Here is a 16,667-nt window from a genome sequence, read left to right as displayed (position 1 = left end):
TTTTATATAATTTTATAACATAATTTTATTATTTATTTTCTAATGTGTAAGAATATAAATGAATTATTATTATTATTAATTTTATTTTTTATTTTTATTTTTATTTTTTATTTTTTTTTTTATTTAATGTATACTTAGCAATATTATTAACTTATATCATTATTTATTTCTTAGCCCTTTATTTCAATTAAAATGTGATCGCTTTAGTAAGTTCATTATGTCTTTTTTATTTATTTGTTTATTTTTTTATTCTGTTACCCATTGCGTCGCCACTCGAAACCTTAACTCATAAAGGGGACACTGAAAAACAGCGCTGCCAATGTTCTCAGCATTGCAGCATAGGCTGAGCTGTCTCCTTTTTGTTGGGGTCATTATGACGCACTCCTCATTTCTGATGTTGGTATTTTTCGTTTGTTTAATTCTATATTTACGTTGTGTAATTGTATCTATTTCTTATTTGTATAATTTCTATCATTGGTGTGTTGTGCTGTCCCTGACAAATAAATGTTTCTTTCTTTCTTTCTTTCTTTCTTCTAATTAGAACTGTAAGATTTCCCCAGTTGTAAAATGTTTTTTGATATGAGATACATTTTGACAAGATATATCATAAAAAGGCTTTTTGTTTATTATGTCATACGCAGCTACAAATTACAATTCACCAAAAACATATAGTGATCAATTCGAACGCCAACCATTTAACGATTTATATAATGTCCATCTATTTATTTGTTCCACTTTCGTACTAAGTTATGTCTAAAAAAAATATTTGTTAAAATATCTATATAATGTTAAGTCTACATCAAATAAATAAAGGTAATGTTGAAAACGTTTCACTTTGTTATCTATGCCAATTTCAATTTTCATTGCAGATACGAATTTACAATTTTATTTTCGGTAAGCAATTATTAGTCGATCGTTTGCTGCCATCAATGTAAATTACTCACAATATTTAAATAATTTCACCAATTTAAAAAGTGATTTTCTTCATTTCTATAGCATGAATAAATATGAGGACTGGATTCGGTTTTTATCTTTTAATATTTGTACATCCGCTACGACAGAATTCCAATAGCAGGTCATTAGTCATGGATATTAAAACCGAGCCCCTGAAAATCCCTCAAGCGACAATAATCTACAGAAATGCCTGTTGTTTTGTTTCATGTTGTTTTTACATAAATTTTCTTATTATTTATAGAGAAAATAATAAGTAACCATTAATCATCTTCAAAATAATAATACCAACATCCTCTTAAAGCCGGTCTATTATTTACGGTAATTTCTAATAGTATTTTAATATGCCATTCAATATGAATTAATTATTTGTCGGTAAGGTTCTACCTGTTTAAATACATTGTTCATATGTTTGAAATAAACATAACACGCAAATTATTTTATTTTGATTAATTAATTGAAAACCCGAAATACCTACGTAAAATTACGGGATGGTTAGAGGATATCAAATTAAAAAATCTAACACAAGCAGATTAAAGTTCCGACAATATCGGGTTTTACCTGTAAAAAATACTGCCGGAGGTTAATAAAAAAACCTCCCGTTATTCTGACGTCGAGGAACGAAAATAGAAATATTTTCAACTTATCAAGTACATTTTTTAATCTAACATGTTTGTGTTAGCGAAGTGTGATGCCCGGTTACCGGAGTCATTTTATTTTTCAGGATTATGTTCGTCCCATATTTTATACATCAGCTTAACATCTCTATCTGATTAAACGTCATTTTAAAATATGTTTTCCTGTTCAAGGTATACGTATTTTTTGTATGATAGTTGGAATAGGAGCTAGCGAGTCGCCTGATGGTAAACGACCAGCACCACCCATAGATAGAAGAGGCAACTTTAATGGATAAGAGATAAGGAAACGATTGATGAAGGGAATACAGAAAAGTGTTAAGAAGGGTATGGAAAAGGATTTGTATGTGCGTTTATAAATTACTAGCAGCCTATAATTAAGGAAAAATTTCTAGTACATCCCTTTTAAAATCATATCAGTTAAAAGAATCCGAATGATCAAGAAGATTTACATTTATAAATGTTTTTTTTATGTCATAGGGGGCAAGTAAGCGGCTGGTTGCCTGATGGTAAGCGATCACCACTGACTATGCGCTGCCCCCTTTTAAAGGGGTAAGGACCAAGGAAAGGATTGATGACTGGAAAGAAGGAATGGACTGGGAAGGGTGAGGAAAAGGAAATGTAGAACAGACGTTGTGGAGCACGGCTCACGACACTGACCTGCATGGAGCGGCGGCTGGAGCCGGAGTTGGAGCGCGACAGGTTGGGCGCGCGCCGCTTGGTGGCTCCGCGGCCCGCCAGCAGGTTGTTGAGCAACGAAGGCGAGCGCGCGCAGATGAACGCGTGGAACGACGATACCGTGAACACGCCCAGCTTGTTTAGCGTGCTCTTCGTGCCGCGCGATACGTGCGTCAGCAGCGACTGTGGACATTTCCTTCATAAACCGCGTGCAACTTACATAACCTCAAATATCGATACTGGAGTATTGAAACTAAAGCCGGACTTAAAGCTCGATTATTAACTTTTTCAATCGAGCGGTTGTTAATAGTGAAGTAAATTATATAGGTCTGCTAATTATTATATAGCTATAACTTTCTTGTTAAAAATCAAATGCAGCGCCTTACTTCATACGAACGTGATGACTGAATAAGATTTTTAAAACTGTTTTTATAATATCATGTGACTACTGGAAATAAATACTGGATTAATATCAGAAGTAAATACTGGATTAATATCGTTTTATCGTAATGAAAACTTTATGCCGAACAAATTGTATTATTTAGCATATTTGATTCTTCTTGAAGAGACTCGTCCCGATTATTGGAAAGCTATTTTTGGCATGACATGAACAGATATCCGTTGGACATTCGGCCGATGGATTTGTCAATTTGGCCACTGAAGTCGACATATTGAATTCTCTCTGTCAACTTCGTTCCATAATTGTGTGTTGAAAGGACGACGTACTATTAAGGAAGGTATTATTTGAAATATGAGAGATCTCATGAAAATCTCTCGCAACCTCATATTTATATTAATTATTCAATAGCACAAAATCAATATTCTCATTAAGCACAGTTCTGTGGAATATATCGTGACGCACCAATTATTTATACGACTAATGAAAGATGAATTGGATGTAGCGTAAAAATTTGATTGCTGGTACAAAATCACTATTAAAACAATACCATCGTTATTATAAATGCAGTATGTGATAATAGATGTTAAACATTTATGTTACTGTATATAGAAATACTGGTAATTTGTACATACTCATGTAGCACAGTGTATAGTGTTTATTCGGGTTATTTTAATAATATAAAATAACGTACAGTTTATTCATACGAGGCGATGTCGCTTAATAGGATATTAGGAACATGATGCCACAAATGATCCTTATTCAGATCAATAGACATTCAACGATTCGGTCATGTTTCAGCTATATTTAAATGCTTTGATCTCTTAATAAACATAATTATACAATTATGCGGGCAAAGGTGCTTATAATATGTTGTACAAGTGTTGTAAATACGAATAGGTTAACACTGTGAATTAATATCGTTATCTATTTCTATGAAATATTGAAGAAAATAAAAAGAGTAGCCCATCAAAAACATTAAAAATGATATTGCACAGAAAATAAATATTAAGCGGGTAAATATACCTTCGGATTGGGAAGTTCGCCGCTCTGCAAACTGGCCATATAACATCGCAGCCGGAATTGTTCGCAGTGCAGTCGCTCAAGATTCTCCTCCCATTGTAACATTTGCACCGCCAACTGAGCTCTAGTTTCCGGGTCAGATACTACCGACTGTTGCAGGTCTGCCATGTGTTTCAATTTGTGGTCCTATATAGATTTACATCTCTCTTATATACCGTAGTAAATAGTTATAACAATACAATGCTACAATACCTGTTTGCTATAACACCAACACAAATATAAATAAAAATCTCAGATGGAAAAACGCAATAAGTTATTGGGAAAGCACTACAGCATACTTTTCGAGTAAAAGGTTAAATAGGAAGAGCCATAAATCGCACGTATTTGCGCGAATGTGCGATAAAACGAATAAGTATGATGCTACCACACTTCGCAGTATTAAACTTCCTGTGGTTGATACAGTCCTGGCAATTTATAGCCTTTATATTATACAATATTGGTTATCATACCATAAAAAGGCACAGAAGTCTGCAGAAACTGTTAAATTTGATTTATATAGTGGTATTCGTTGAACGTAATAAAGATAAATATTTTCTGGGATTTTTCGATGGACTTTGTTAAGGATTAAAAGTGCTACGTTGTTATAAGGTATGAGACAAACTGAGATATAAATATTTTAATTTGAAGTAGAGGAGCGGTTTCAAAAGTTTACTAGGGCACAAGGTACGCCATGAATATTAATGGCCGCGTGTCACCTGCCAGCGATCAAAAACATAATCTTAAAATGTTGTCACGACATCAATGTCAAGACTTTTTCATTGTTATGGCATTAAAAGTTTTGAGAGTAATGTGACTTAATGAACGTTAAAATTCAATGTAACATCCACTTTTTGTTTTATTATATATTAGCGAAACGTATAAGTATGCAATAAGCATTAATCATGGGTCGTTAAATGGTAGTGAGAGAAAGACGATGAATATTGTTATTTAAATATGCGTATATAATACCCGTATTTACACAATTTGCTGGAACTGAAAGCATATTTGCTTGCGGTGGTCGTCAGAGGTTGCAAAGGCTTAAGGGGCGGTCGCATAGTGCGGGCTACAGGCTGGCACGATCTCCGGACGGAAGATTGTAAACCGCGCGTCACCACATTATGTCAATGACTTTAACACAAAGCTATTTCATGTGTGCATGTGTTGCACAAGAGTTGCATTATAACTTGGTGTATTATTCCCGTTAACTATTGATAGGTTTCAAAACAAAACTTTAGATATGCTTTAATGATTATGTATTTTATTATATCAGAGCTTAAAAACATTTAGAATCAATAATTTATAACTTAAAATCAAATTATTCATATATTCATTATAATCATAAGTGCATATTGTTTAGTCATTATTGCATAGAACATTTTAAGTAAGACGCTATTTTATAAAACCTTAATCTTGCATATTAAAGGTAGCTGTATTGCCAAATAGTTATTTTGACAAATATAGAATATATATACGAAAGTCAGCTCGATCAACAATAGTTTACGAAAGTAGTTAGTGATTCATGTCAGTCAAACAATACTTCTGTTAGTTCAGACCGTAGCTTTGTGCACTTAGGGTCGAGTCTCGCATAATTACTCCGTATCTGCATTGTGCTCAACACTATTCTGTTTTGCAAAACTGGACTAAAACCGTCTAATGCACAATGATTTCATTAATTATTCAAAGCGACGTCTATAGCAGGGGTATATACGAGTAGCTGCACATTGCAAATGCGATATTTATCCGAGTAAAGTACGTACCGATTCAATGGCTTTTTCGAGACGGTAAATTTCCTCTTGAAGTAGATGCAGCGTTCCGGTCTTGCCACGGTGTCGCGCGAACGCCGCGGCGCATGCACTATGTATGCTATTCACCCAGTTTTCGAGTTCCACCTACGACAACGCAATAAAACGCACAACTGTATTTTCTTGCACTTTTATAACGTATTTTGGCGATTATATTAATTGAACTTCACGTACCTGACACGGCGCTTGAAATAGATACGCATCGCCGAAAGCGGTGCTCAGACAGAATATATAATCTCGTTTGGGATGTTCAGGTATCGGTTGCATGATAGCGCCATCCACGATGATGAGATGTTTGGGGGCGGCTTCCACGGAGCGACCTTCGCGCGAGTCACAAGGGTAAAACAGTAACGTAGTCCCCTTTAGACACACCCAATATCCCTTCCAGCCGCGTTTTCTCGCCAGTTCAATTTGATGCTTCTTACGAAGTAACCACTTTTTGACGCTCAAGAATCTATAGACGATGTAAAATAATAATTACTTTAAATTATCATAATACAGGTTGTGACAAGGGCAAACATTATATGTAATACCGATCAATCATCTACGCAAATAATCATTACTCATGGTTGATGTGTTACCGAAATTTAATCACGGTGATTACATCGTATAATATTTTGAAATTGCGAGTATTTGTAGTTTCAGAGCCTCAATTTAACCAGAAATAATGATTAGACTGATTGAAAGCAGGGAATGAATTTTCAATTGTCATAATTTTCAAATATAGATATGTAAAAAATTGTACTCTTTTCATTTCTAAATGAGTAATTACACTTTACATTTAAGCGTTATTTATTAAGGGAGCCTGTTGAGGTCTAAAAATGTTTCTCCACATTTGAATCGCTTAATCGGATTTGAACAAGTTAATTAAAGTTATTCCACATATTCATATTTAAAAGAGTTCTAAAAATAGATGATAAAAATATTATAGAACCAACGGATATTCTTCCAGAAATAACATCCTGTCTGTATACTTTGGGCATAGCGTTAAAGGAACGTTGAATGGGTCACGGCTAAGATTTCCCTCCGGTCATTTGGGATTCATGGAACAGGAATTGTAGCCTTAAGAAATATAAAGGATGCTGTAGGCTCTAAGAAACTCGTCAACTCTTTACGACGTCACTTTCTTTTGTTGGTTTTATCCTTCCCTCCTACCACAATAATTTTTAAGTTACGCAACACAGGTCCTTAACGATATATTTTTTGTTCAATCGTGCCTGTAAAATGTAGAAAATAATAGGAGATTCTTATCGATGACGTCGCTTGTTTCAATTGAAAAGTAAAGAGATTCAAGCTCTTCAGGAACATTTGTAATCAGATAACAAAATCAGACTTACCCGGCTTTTCTAACAGCACCAGTGCAATTGAAGGAAGCCGCCGCAGCTCCAGTTTGTTTGCCCTTATACGGTGAATTCATGGCGCTCTCTCCGGGATCTTCTTCATCAGATACCGCTGTTGTCAACGACATGCGATCGTCGTCCGATATCTATATTCAAATTCGAAACTGTTTTTACAACATATGTTTTTACAACAAAAGATTTAGTTTAATATTTCTTCGTAAATAAAAAATCGTACTTTCATGTCAGAAATGCTAGGTACATTCATATTTTGTTGTTTGTGCATATTATATATATATATATATATATATATATATATATATATATATATATATATATATATATATATATATATGTATATATATATATATATACAGGAAAATAAAACTGTTTACGCTGAATAAGACAATAAAAGCAGAACATAATACTTGAGTTGCTTTTCATGTATTTAACATAAACGTCAGTGTAAAGACGCTGTAGTTGAGGAACATATGACTGCAAATCTCAGTTTTCTTAGTCGAGATGATTATTGAGTTAGTTACCGAGATATTAACGTTATTTTGGTACTTAAAACTCGCAATTCAGATATATTTATAAATTTAAATTTGATCAGATAAAAAAGTTAAAATCTACGTTAAGCATAGCGTACTACAATATGCCGGCGTAATAATCTAAATGAATTTTTTATATTTTACTGGTGCCGTCAACACGCCTCAAAGAAAATTACATTCACTGTTAAAAGAAAGAAATTTAGCCCAACCTTCCGTGAATACGTACTTGGGCATAATTTTTAATGTTGTAAGTTGCCAAGACGGCAAGCTATACGTTTATGTATTCTGGCTGTGTACCACGGTGTAAAGCAATTTACCGTCAGTCGTGCCCTCATTTCTAGCACAGTAAATTGTTACCTTATATATGGAAAGCGCAAAATTTGTAAGTATAGTTTAATTCATACTAATATAATATGTATGTCTTTCTTACTAAGAAAGCAAACAAACTAGGGTTTAATGTCTGAAAATATCATAGAAAAGGAAAGGAAACTTTTCACGGGCACTTATTTTAGTATAAGCGACGAATTTATGAAATTAGTTCGTAAACTCATTTTTTTATCAAAGAAAAAAAAGTCTTTAGAACTTTCAATAGCAATAAATTATTATTAAAAATAATAAGAATATATTGCTTTGAAGCGCATGCGGGCAACGGCAGGGTGCACTCGGCTTGATGGCCCTTCACGCCGCCACCGGCGCTCTCGCCTCTTTTCTTAAAATATATACATGATATAATAAAATTTGATATGTAATGGAGCATAGTCTCCGTGATACTGTAGTACAAAAGAATGAATATAGGACAGAAGAGATAGCGTTCATAGATAAAATAAAAAACGTACAAATTTCTAAACAAAATTGTCATCGTAGGCACAAAGAGTATTATAATTGTTTATTCTATTTAATGCGTATTTATATGATAGAGCTTATACAAATATAAACAATGTCAATTTAAATTATGGACTTATAATCCATTTTGATAAAATGATTAGTTCCTGTAGCGTATTGTATTAATTATATAACAATTTAAATCTTATTTAACTTTAAAGAGAAGACCGGTGCAAAGAGGTATTAAATTTAGTTTAAATTAATCGCCGCTCGGCATCTCAAAGCCTCACTAAGTTATAACCACAACTACATAATGGTATACTTATTTATACTTCACTCGTTCCACAAGAGGTTGTTTCGAAACTTTTGCTTAACATAATATTATAGTTTATCATATACTCACAAAACCTAAACCTTCTAAATCTTAAAAAACACAAACAAGTGCTTAGTTTCATTATTTATATTGATTGTCAAGGCATAAAATTTATTTGCTTTTATTAGTGATATAGATTCAGTTTAATAAATGTTAACCGTATCATTTAGCAATTGAGAGGGATTTTTGAAGTATTCAAACGTTATGAAATATATATTTGAACTTCGTAGTAGGACTTCATTACAAGATTAGCAACATAATGCATTTTTGATACGATTCTTATGAAACTAAAATGCAGCAAATGTGAAAATTAAACCAAGCTGCTAAGCTTCATTGCTGCAGTGGAGTTATTATACGTAATGGTTACAAATATTAAAAACTGAATCTATCCTTAAAGATTCATGCTAAACGTCAGTTTGTTCTCGAAGAATAGACATTTAATGCAAATTGAGACACTTCTGCATTGCCATAGAGTGAAAATATAAAAGGCCTCATTAGTAAAAAGGGAAATTGCAGCTTCTCACGGTGAAACCTAGAATAAGGTCACCGTTCGCTATATTCATAGATTTATTATGATTTATGTTTAGTTCAAAAAATAAATGCAACAGAAAACTTCAAACTAGTAGTTGCTCCAACAATGGAAATGTTCAATTGTTTAGATAGTTTCCGTTTGGAATGGTAAAAGCTTGGTGTATTCAATACAACAGGTTCCATTTGTTAATATACATTTTCACATTTTTTACCATATATTTACGCGAATAAGATGGATATTGTGGTATCGTATATAGGTTGTATGTATTAACGATTCAGGTGTTTGTTATTCACAGCTACAATAAAATATATTTATTATACTTAATTATAATACAGGTATATAAGACCAGAGTGCAATTCTTTTGACACAGTCATTTCTTTAATATTTTAAAAGTAAACAATTTTATGAATTTATTTAAAATTTACTTCACTTCTGATGTTTAAATAGGATCTACGTTTAAAGTAATGTGTATAGTTAGTTTAGTATCTTAGAGCTTGAATAGTCAAGTTAGGTTCTTACCTTTGTCAAAAAAGATTCATTGCATGTTTGTGCAGTACCCTTCCAATGATAATGTCTAAAGCGGACATTTCCTAGAAATTTAGTGCCCTGTAGTATTGAAACTTCGTATACAATACGTCGGATATTCAGGACATCTGTACGTTTTTTGTATTTGTTCAGCTTCCGTCGACGAACTATTCGTTCATCGGGCTCTGAATACTCTCCGGTACTTGTGAGTCCTTCTTCAGCAGCCCATGCACTCAATACGCTTTCAATAAAACTAAACAACTGTTGAACGTTTGGTTCTAATTTACTTGGAATGTATAGATAAGGAGACACAGTTTTTTTCGGCACAATGGCTTTTTCATCTGGCTCATCTTCAGGCGGAGGTGCTACATCATGGTACGGGCATGTGTGGATTTTGTGATGATGATGATGATGGTGGTGGTGGTGGTGATGCTTTAATTTTCGTTTAGGTTCCTTTGGAGCCGATTCGCTGCCGCCTTCTCCTTTTTCTCCGGTTTCTCCACCACTTGAGTGTGAATCGCCGCTTCTTTCCCTGCGTGGTTTTGGACGACCGTTTGAAGTGAGGGCTGCTAATGCGCCTGAGGCTAAACAGCAATGATGGGCAACACAACAAAAGCGCGCATCACCCTTTTCTACACCCGTGTGAGCTTTGTGGCAAAATGATATATCCGGTATTCTCGCTCCTAGCGCCGCTAAGTGAGCGCGATCGGCGCAAACTTGCATAAGAAGGTTTTCACCAAAATGCACAGTCTTGTGTCGGCGGCGACGTAAGTGCATTACGGTACCACTCCCGGAGAGGGAAGCCGGTGCGGAGGCCGACGTGGGCTTGCCGCGGTGCTCTGGCGCACGCACACATCGAGGCGGCGGCGCGCGGTGCGTCTCCACCATCATTGGCGAGGTGCGGCGTCAGCGGCCGGGTCGCGAGCGTCACCTCATTACGACTCCTTTCTAGTCTTCGCTTTTATTATACTTCTCCTTACTTCAAATCAACCTTATATGTCCCTCATCTTCATTTTGGTTGAGAAATAAACACTGATATTAAGTCATTCTCGCATTTTAATATATTTTTGTTATGTTTAGTAATATTCTTTCATTTCATTGAACCCTTATAATTTAGCCTTTTATCATTAATTAAAAGTTGAGTTATTAGTACTCTAACAAATTCCAGGTAGTGTAAGAGGATATATACTTTATAATATATGCCATGAACTGGTACTATAATTAATTACGTTGTATTTAATTGTGCTGCAGTAATGTATAAACTACGAAAAATGAATTATAAAAATCAATAACAATTTTATTAAATAATATCCTTATCTTTGCGATAACATCACTTCTCACGATTAATTTATAAGATTTTGTATATTTACAAGCTATCGTTACGTTCATAATGTATTACTTTCTGTAAGCGTTATAGGGCAGACACATTGAGTTAAAATATTTTATAACGTCAGCGTTTATTTATTTGTGATTTTTATGTAAATGTTTTGTTTTTTTATTTTATTTTTGATTGCCAATGTACGCGCAGATCTAATGAAGTTTACCAGGGGGAATCTAATGAAGTTTACCATAAGGAGTAAAAAAAGAAAGTTAATCGGAAATTATTCAAATATAACATAATTTTTGTAGTGATTTTACGTTACATTCAAGGAAATCCATGTTTTAATAACACTTCACTTTTAGATATAAGGTATTTTAAAATTATCGCTAAAAATATTTTTTAAGCATCAAATACAATTACAACGTATTTGTTAAATTTGCTGTTTGCTGGGAAATATTTCCTGTGATTATGGAGAATGGTTAAATTTATGAATTTATATTTTTTACATTTTAATTACGCTAAGAGCTGGTTAATCCCCAGAGGGATGAGATGGGCTGCATCGTGGTAAAGTGTCATCACATTTGGGCCCGTCATCATGTAGGCGCAGCGGATAGCATGATAACGGAAAGTGTATCTCTAGCATATCACATTATATACTTCCTACTTACGGGATTTATAGAAAAATTCATTTTCAAGCACAAAATATACTATTAATATGGTCTGTTCGAAACAATTACAATTTACTAATTTATTAATTATATATTTCTATACAAGGAATCCTCATAATTTGCCTTTGAAATCACATATGATTTCTAGATAAAAAAATACATATATTTATAGATAAAAAACATGTTAATCTCTATGTACTTCTATTTTAAAAAATCACGACGTTCCATTTTCGAAATGTTTTTACAGATTAACGATTTAAAAATAATAAAATGTCTGCGATGATTACCGAAATGTATCGCCAGATGCCACAAAGTGAATTACTTATCATTTACGTTACATTAACCTGTTTTAAATCAAACCAGTCTATATTGTACGAGCATAAAGAAATGTCGTCTATTTAATCCATTTCAGTGTTGAATACACTAAAACCGATCCCTTATCTTTAATTGATTAAAAAAAAAACTCCACTTGTGTATCCATATGATCATACAGCCCTAGGAAATCTTTAAAAGAAATCTTCAGTCGTCAATTCTTCAATCTTTTTACCTATCTATTATTTTATTGTAGATTCACTTATAATTAAATTTACTTCATTTTTTACTATTTTAATTTTGTTTTGTATAAATTTTATCATATATTATAAGAATTTTATTGATTTAGGAAATAAAAAAATTAAATAAACTTGCAATTAGAAATATTTTTAACAACTTTGTAAACGTTTAAATAGAAGGTAGCGTCCTGCATTGCGCCAAATATTCATTGAGCTTAGTTCTATTTGTTCTTTTGACTCAAATATGGGTAAAGCCATGGACTATGCCAGATTAATTTACAATGTATTTGCTTCACAACGTTTTTGACAATTTAACTCTTCGACGGATTTTTTGAATTTAGAACCAGAACAAAAATATAAAATAACTGTACTAATAACTCAACTCGATAATCCCTTATCTGATAAGTGGGAAGTTGTGAACGATTAAAACAATTTTTGATGAAACGATAAACCTGTTCAGATGACGTCTATCACCGCGAGTAAAGGCGTAGGTACACATCACTTTTGCACATGTACTACGTTAAAGCCCAACCCATTGTATCAATTGCAATGAACATTGGTATAAGTTTAAGCCGCGGTCGAATGTTTTTTTTCAGTTCATAAATAAATAACTTTATTGAGTTACATAATCGAGCACTGGTCACACAGAATTGCTCCAACGCCCAAGCGGTTCTCACTGCGACTGGATCCGGCACGCGTCGCGGAGGGTGGCCGTAATCGTCAAACATCGTTACTTCTCGGAGAGAAACGATCGTGCGATTTGGAGCAAGCGCGACAGAGGGCGGGCGGCGCCATGGCGCCTCTTTACCAGTATTTATGCGCCTCGGACTCTACACTACCTCTACTCTTCCCTACCCAATCTCACATTTCGATTTAATTGGTATCTTTTGATAGATGTGATAGCATCAACATAAAATCATTCGATTTTATGGCGATTCATAAAAATCAATCTTTGCGTGATACACAATAATAATAATAGAGTTACATTGCAAATAGATGTGGTTCTTTTTAAGACAAAACATATAATAACAACTTTATCTTAATTAGGAACGAACGAATTATGAACGACGGAAAAAAACCGATTATAGATATTGAAAATTAATGAATCAGAAAAATAAAACTCTTACGTATTTGCTCTTTTTTTACTTAATTGGACGTTTGAAAATGTGTGGACTGATTTTATTTAATAAATGTTGGTGTTTCTATTACAAAGGGAAAATATATTTTTCTATAAAACCATTTAAAATATTATCAGTGTGTTATCGATATCCAGGAGATAGTTCTCAACTATACCATTCTTATCTTCATTAAACTTTAAAAATAAGTGTTATTTTAAATAGAAAAAATAAATCTGAATGAAGATATTTCACATATTTGTCATCATCTCTTTTTTTTTTGGCATCTTACGAGAAAAAAATAGAAAATTATAATGTTTTGATACAAATACTTTATTTAATTATAGCACAGGCCGTAGACGTAATGGCGCAAACCTCTCTTTCATGAAGTGAGCTGTTTCACGCGGAAAATATTCACAGCCTGCGTTTGAAAAGAAAATACTAGTAAGGGAAATGCGTTTAGATTTTTTAAGTGGTCTCCGGGTCAATGTACTTTGCAAAGTATTTACCTATTCGGAACGACGTTCTTGGATAACGCTATGGGATACTATTGATTGCTGTCAATATGTCCTTTTTGCGGACTATGATTTTCTTGACCATCATGTTTTTAGTTTTTCTTTCTTTTTGTATTCAAATTCATGATTAAAATAATATCATGTGCATGCATATGTGCATGAAGGCCATTTGTTTTTCTATCACATATACTCTTAACTCTGTATTATTTCCATAAGTTTATATGAATTTTTAAGTAGCAGTGAAAATCATTCGTTCACATACATATTATATCAACGTTGCTTCTTTTTTGTGTCGTACAAATGTTGTAATTAATGATATATACGTTAGCACTTGTCTCATCTACCAATTATGGGCCATATAATTGGTAGAGCAAATGAAATGAAAGCATGTTATATGTGAATATAGAGGTGGTAGTTAAGCGCAGGCGTGAGGCTTTATAGTCCCTCTCACACAACTCCCCCTTGTGCTCGCTACACAAATGGAGAGATGCGACGCGACATCTGTGGGAATGTCACCAGCATTACTGCTTCTGTCAGCTTCGTTTAGAGTAACAACGTCACGATCGGCACTTTTCCATTGCAATCTGCGCTAAAAAGGTATTGGAAACAGACCTACGTGACAAAATTAACATTTGTCACGGGCATAAAGAAACCTCCAAATGTTGACAGACAATTGTAATATTCTCATTAAATGTTGAGATAAAAATGGAACGCTAATAAAATTATTTATGATGATTTCTTTAATGGTACTCAAACATTTAATGTTTCAAACAGACTTATTGTACTGACGTTTTCTTATTTATGAAAAAGTAGCTGAGTTGTTTTAACAAAAAATAAGTCCCGCCAGCTATTATACGTAGTAACAATAGGGACTTTACTTCCGACCGCGAACAGAAAAGAGGTTACAGCTAAAGTAAATGCTATAGTTTGTATAAAACGTAATAATACCACAATACGGCAAATTTAAAATATCCATGTTTGTTTTGTAATTTATTTATATTATATTTGCACATATTTGAACAGATATTTGAGGCGAATTCATTATTATTACTTGTAAGATATTGAAGAACCGTTCGAAATTATAAAATGCTGAAATATTAAATTGATTGGATACGAAAGACTTAACTTATTACATAGTTCATAAGAACAAGTCATTATATGATCCATGTTTATATTTATGTGTTAGAGAAATAGAAACCTCGAGATCGTCCGAGCCTGCTAATAACAGTTGGGAAGTAAACAACGCCTTATATTTCTAAAAGCTTTTACTTAAACAGCGCAGAAAACTTTATTTAACCGAAGGCATCCATTAGTAGGAAATAGTAAATTATCAGAAATGTTTATCTAACCTAGCAGCTAACCTTCATTAAAATACCGTTATTGTCGTTTGAGATATTATTTTTCTAGTTTATTTTATTGATATAATATAAGTTTCGTATTGCACCACCTATATATACTTTATAGTCAAATATAAGTTCGCCTAGATCCTTGGATAAAAAATGCGCTGATTGTTGAATATATACATCATAGATGAATTCATTTAAAATAGTAACTAAAATGCGTGTTAAGATAAGACAATAATATTTAATATGTATAATTATATATGATATATTGCATAAAAATAAGTATGATAAAACCAATGTATTTGACTTGCGAATCATAATATAATTTAGTTTTATCAATTAAGTTTTTATTAAGATAAAAAAGTTTCATTGTAAAGTTAACTAACCTAGCTATTATAAATCAATAATAAAAAATGCTCTATTTGCGATGATTAAATAAATACTGAGAGGAATATAACATGTCTGTATGTAGTATATGTAACAAACATTATTGGAGCGAAAAAAATATTCACGTGTACAATAATTAATGTATTCGCTAAAATGCGGAGGTTGACAGACAGAGGTCTTTTCAACCTTGTTTCATAAAAGGGTCTCTATACAAAAAACGTTCTATCTATTGGAGAAATGTGAATTTATTTTTGGATAGTATATTATTATTATACTTCAAAAGCATTTATATATCAAAGTGTTAAAATGAAGTGACTGGTGTGACAGGGCTTCATTAATTTTTGACACGTGGTAATGAGGATAGGGTAAATGGGCTACCGCTCCCGGATTCACACTACCCAAGTTAGCTGTCAATTTTCAAAATAATTTAACATAACACACAATTGGATATGTATTTATTACCTGTTTACTTCGATCAAATTGTGCTTTTGGATATCATTTTAAATCATTTTAGTTAAGTAGTTCGTTGCTAGTTATATTAGTAGGTCTAGTTTATATATTACTTTTTAAGTTATTAGTGGTTGGACGGATGATGGTAAGCGACCAGCACCGACCATTACCATAAAAGTAAAAAGGCCGAGAGGTGGAAGTGAATTGCCATATTTTTAAGAAAGCAAAAATTAAAGGGATTGCTGAGAAAAAGTAGGCTTATATGCTTCTTCGTGAATAAATATACGTAATGTGTTTTTATTCACTTCACAAACAAGTTTTGTTTGAATGCACACAAATAGAAGCAAAACAAGATTCAAGTGAAGTGAAACAATGTTATAAAGGTGTGTATTTTTAACTATGGAACTACAGAATTTACAGGAAGGGTCGAGTGTCAGAGTGAAAGAACCGAGATCAATAGGAAGTCGACCCTGACACAATTTGCAGTGCCCGTAAGGCAGACGGGGTTGCGGTCGTGGTTGAGAATAAACATTGGCTCTCTAGAATCTATTAAGATTGAATAATGGGGTGTCGAACGAAGTGACTTCTTTTATGAGATTACTTTAACACGCTTTTGCAGATCTTGTCACGAGCCTAATGCTTATATACTATG

The 16,667-nt window shown here is 33.2% G+C and overlaps 1 protein-coding gene across 1 annotated transcript in view; it reads right to left on the bottom strand.

The window, feature by feature from the left end:
- LOC119831579 overlaps window positions 1-16,667 on the bottom strand; it is a 74,749-nt gene that overhangs the window by 28,879 nt on the left and 29,203 nt on the right. Inside the window, exons 21-25 of the mRNA XM_038354993.1 lie at window positions 6,863-7,011; window positions 5,700-5,979; window positions 5,481-5,612; window positions 3,688-3,870; window positions 2,247-2,447 (exon numbers count right to left, since the gene is read on the bottom strand). Of these exons, the coding sequence (XP_038210921.1) occupies window positions 2,247-2,447; window positions 3,688-3,870; window positions 5,481-5,612; window positions 5,700-5,979; window positions 6,863-7,011 (945 nt within the window). The remainder of the gene's footprint in view (window positions 1-2,246; window positions 2,448-3,687; window positions 3,871-5,480; window positions 5,613-5,699; window positions 5,980-6,862; window positions 7,012-16,667) is intronic.

The sequence above is a fragment of the Zerene cesonia genome, chromosome 13 (assembly GCF_012273895.1).
Source record: "Zerene cesonia ecotype Mississippi chromosome 13, Zerene_cesonia_1.1, whole genome shotgun sequence".
Taxonomy (NCBI): Eukaryota; Metazoa; Arthropoda; class Insecta; order Lepidoptera; family Pieridae; genus Zerene; species Zerene cesonia.
The sequence above is the reverse complement of the archived record's forward strand: the minus strand, read 5'-3'. Positions and strand labels throughout refer to the sequence as shown.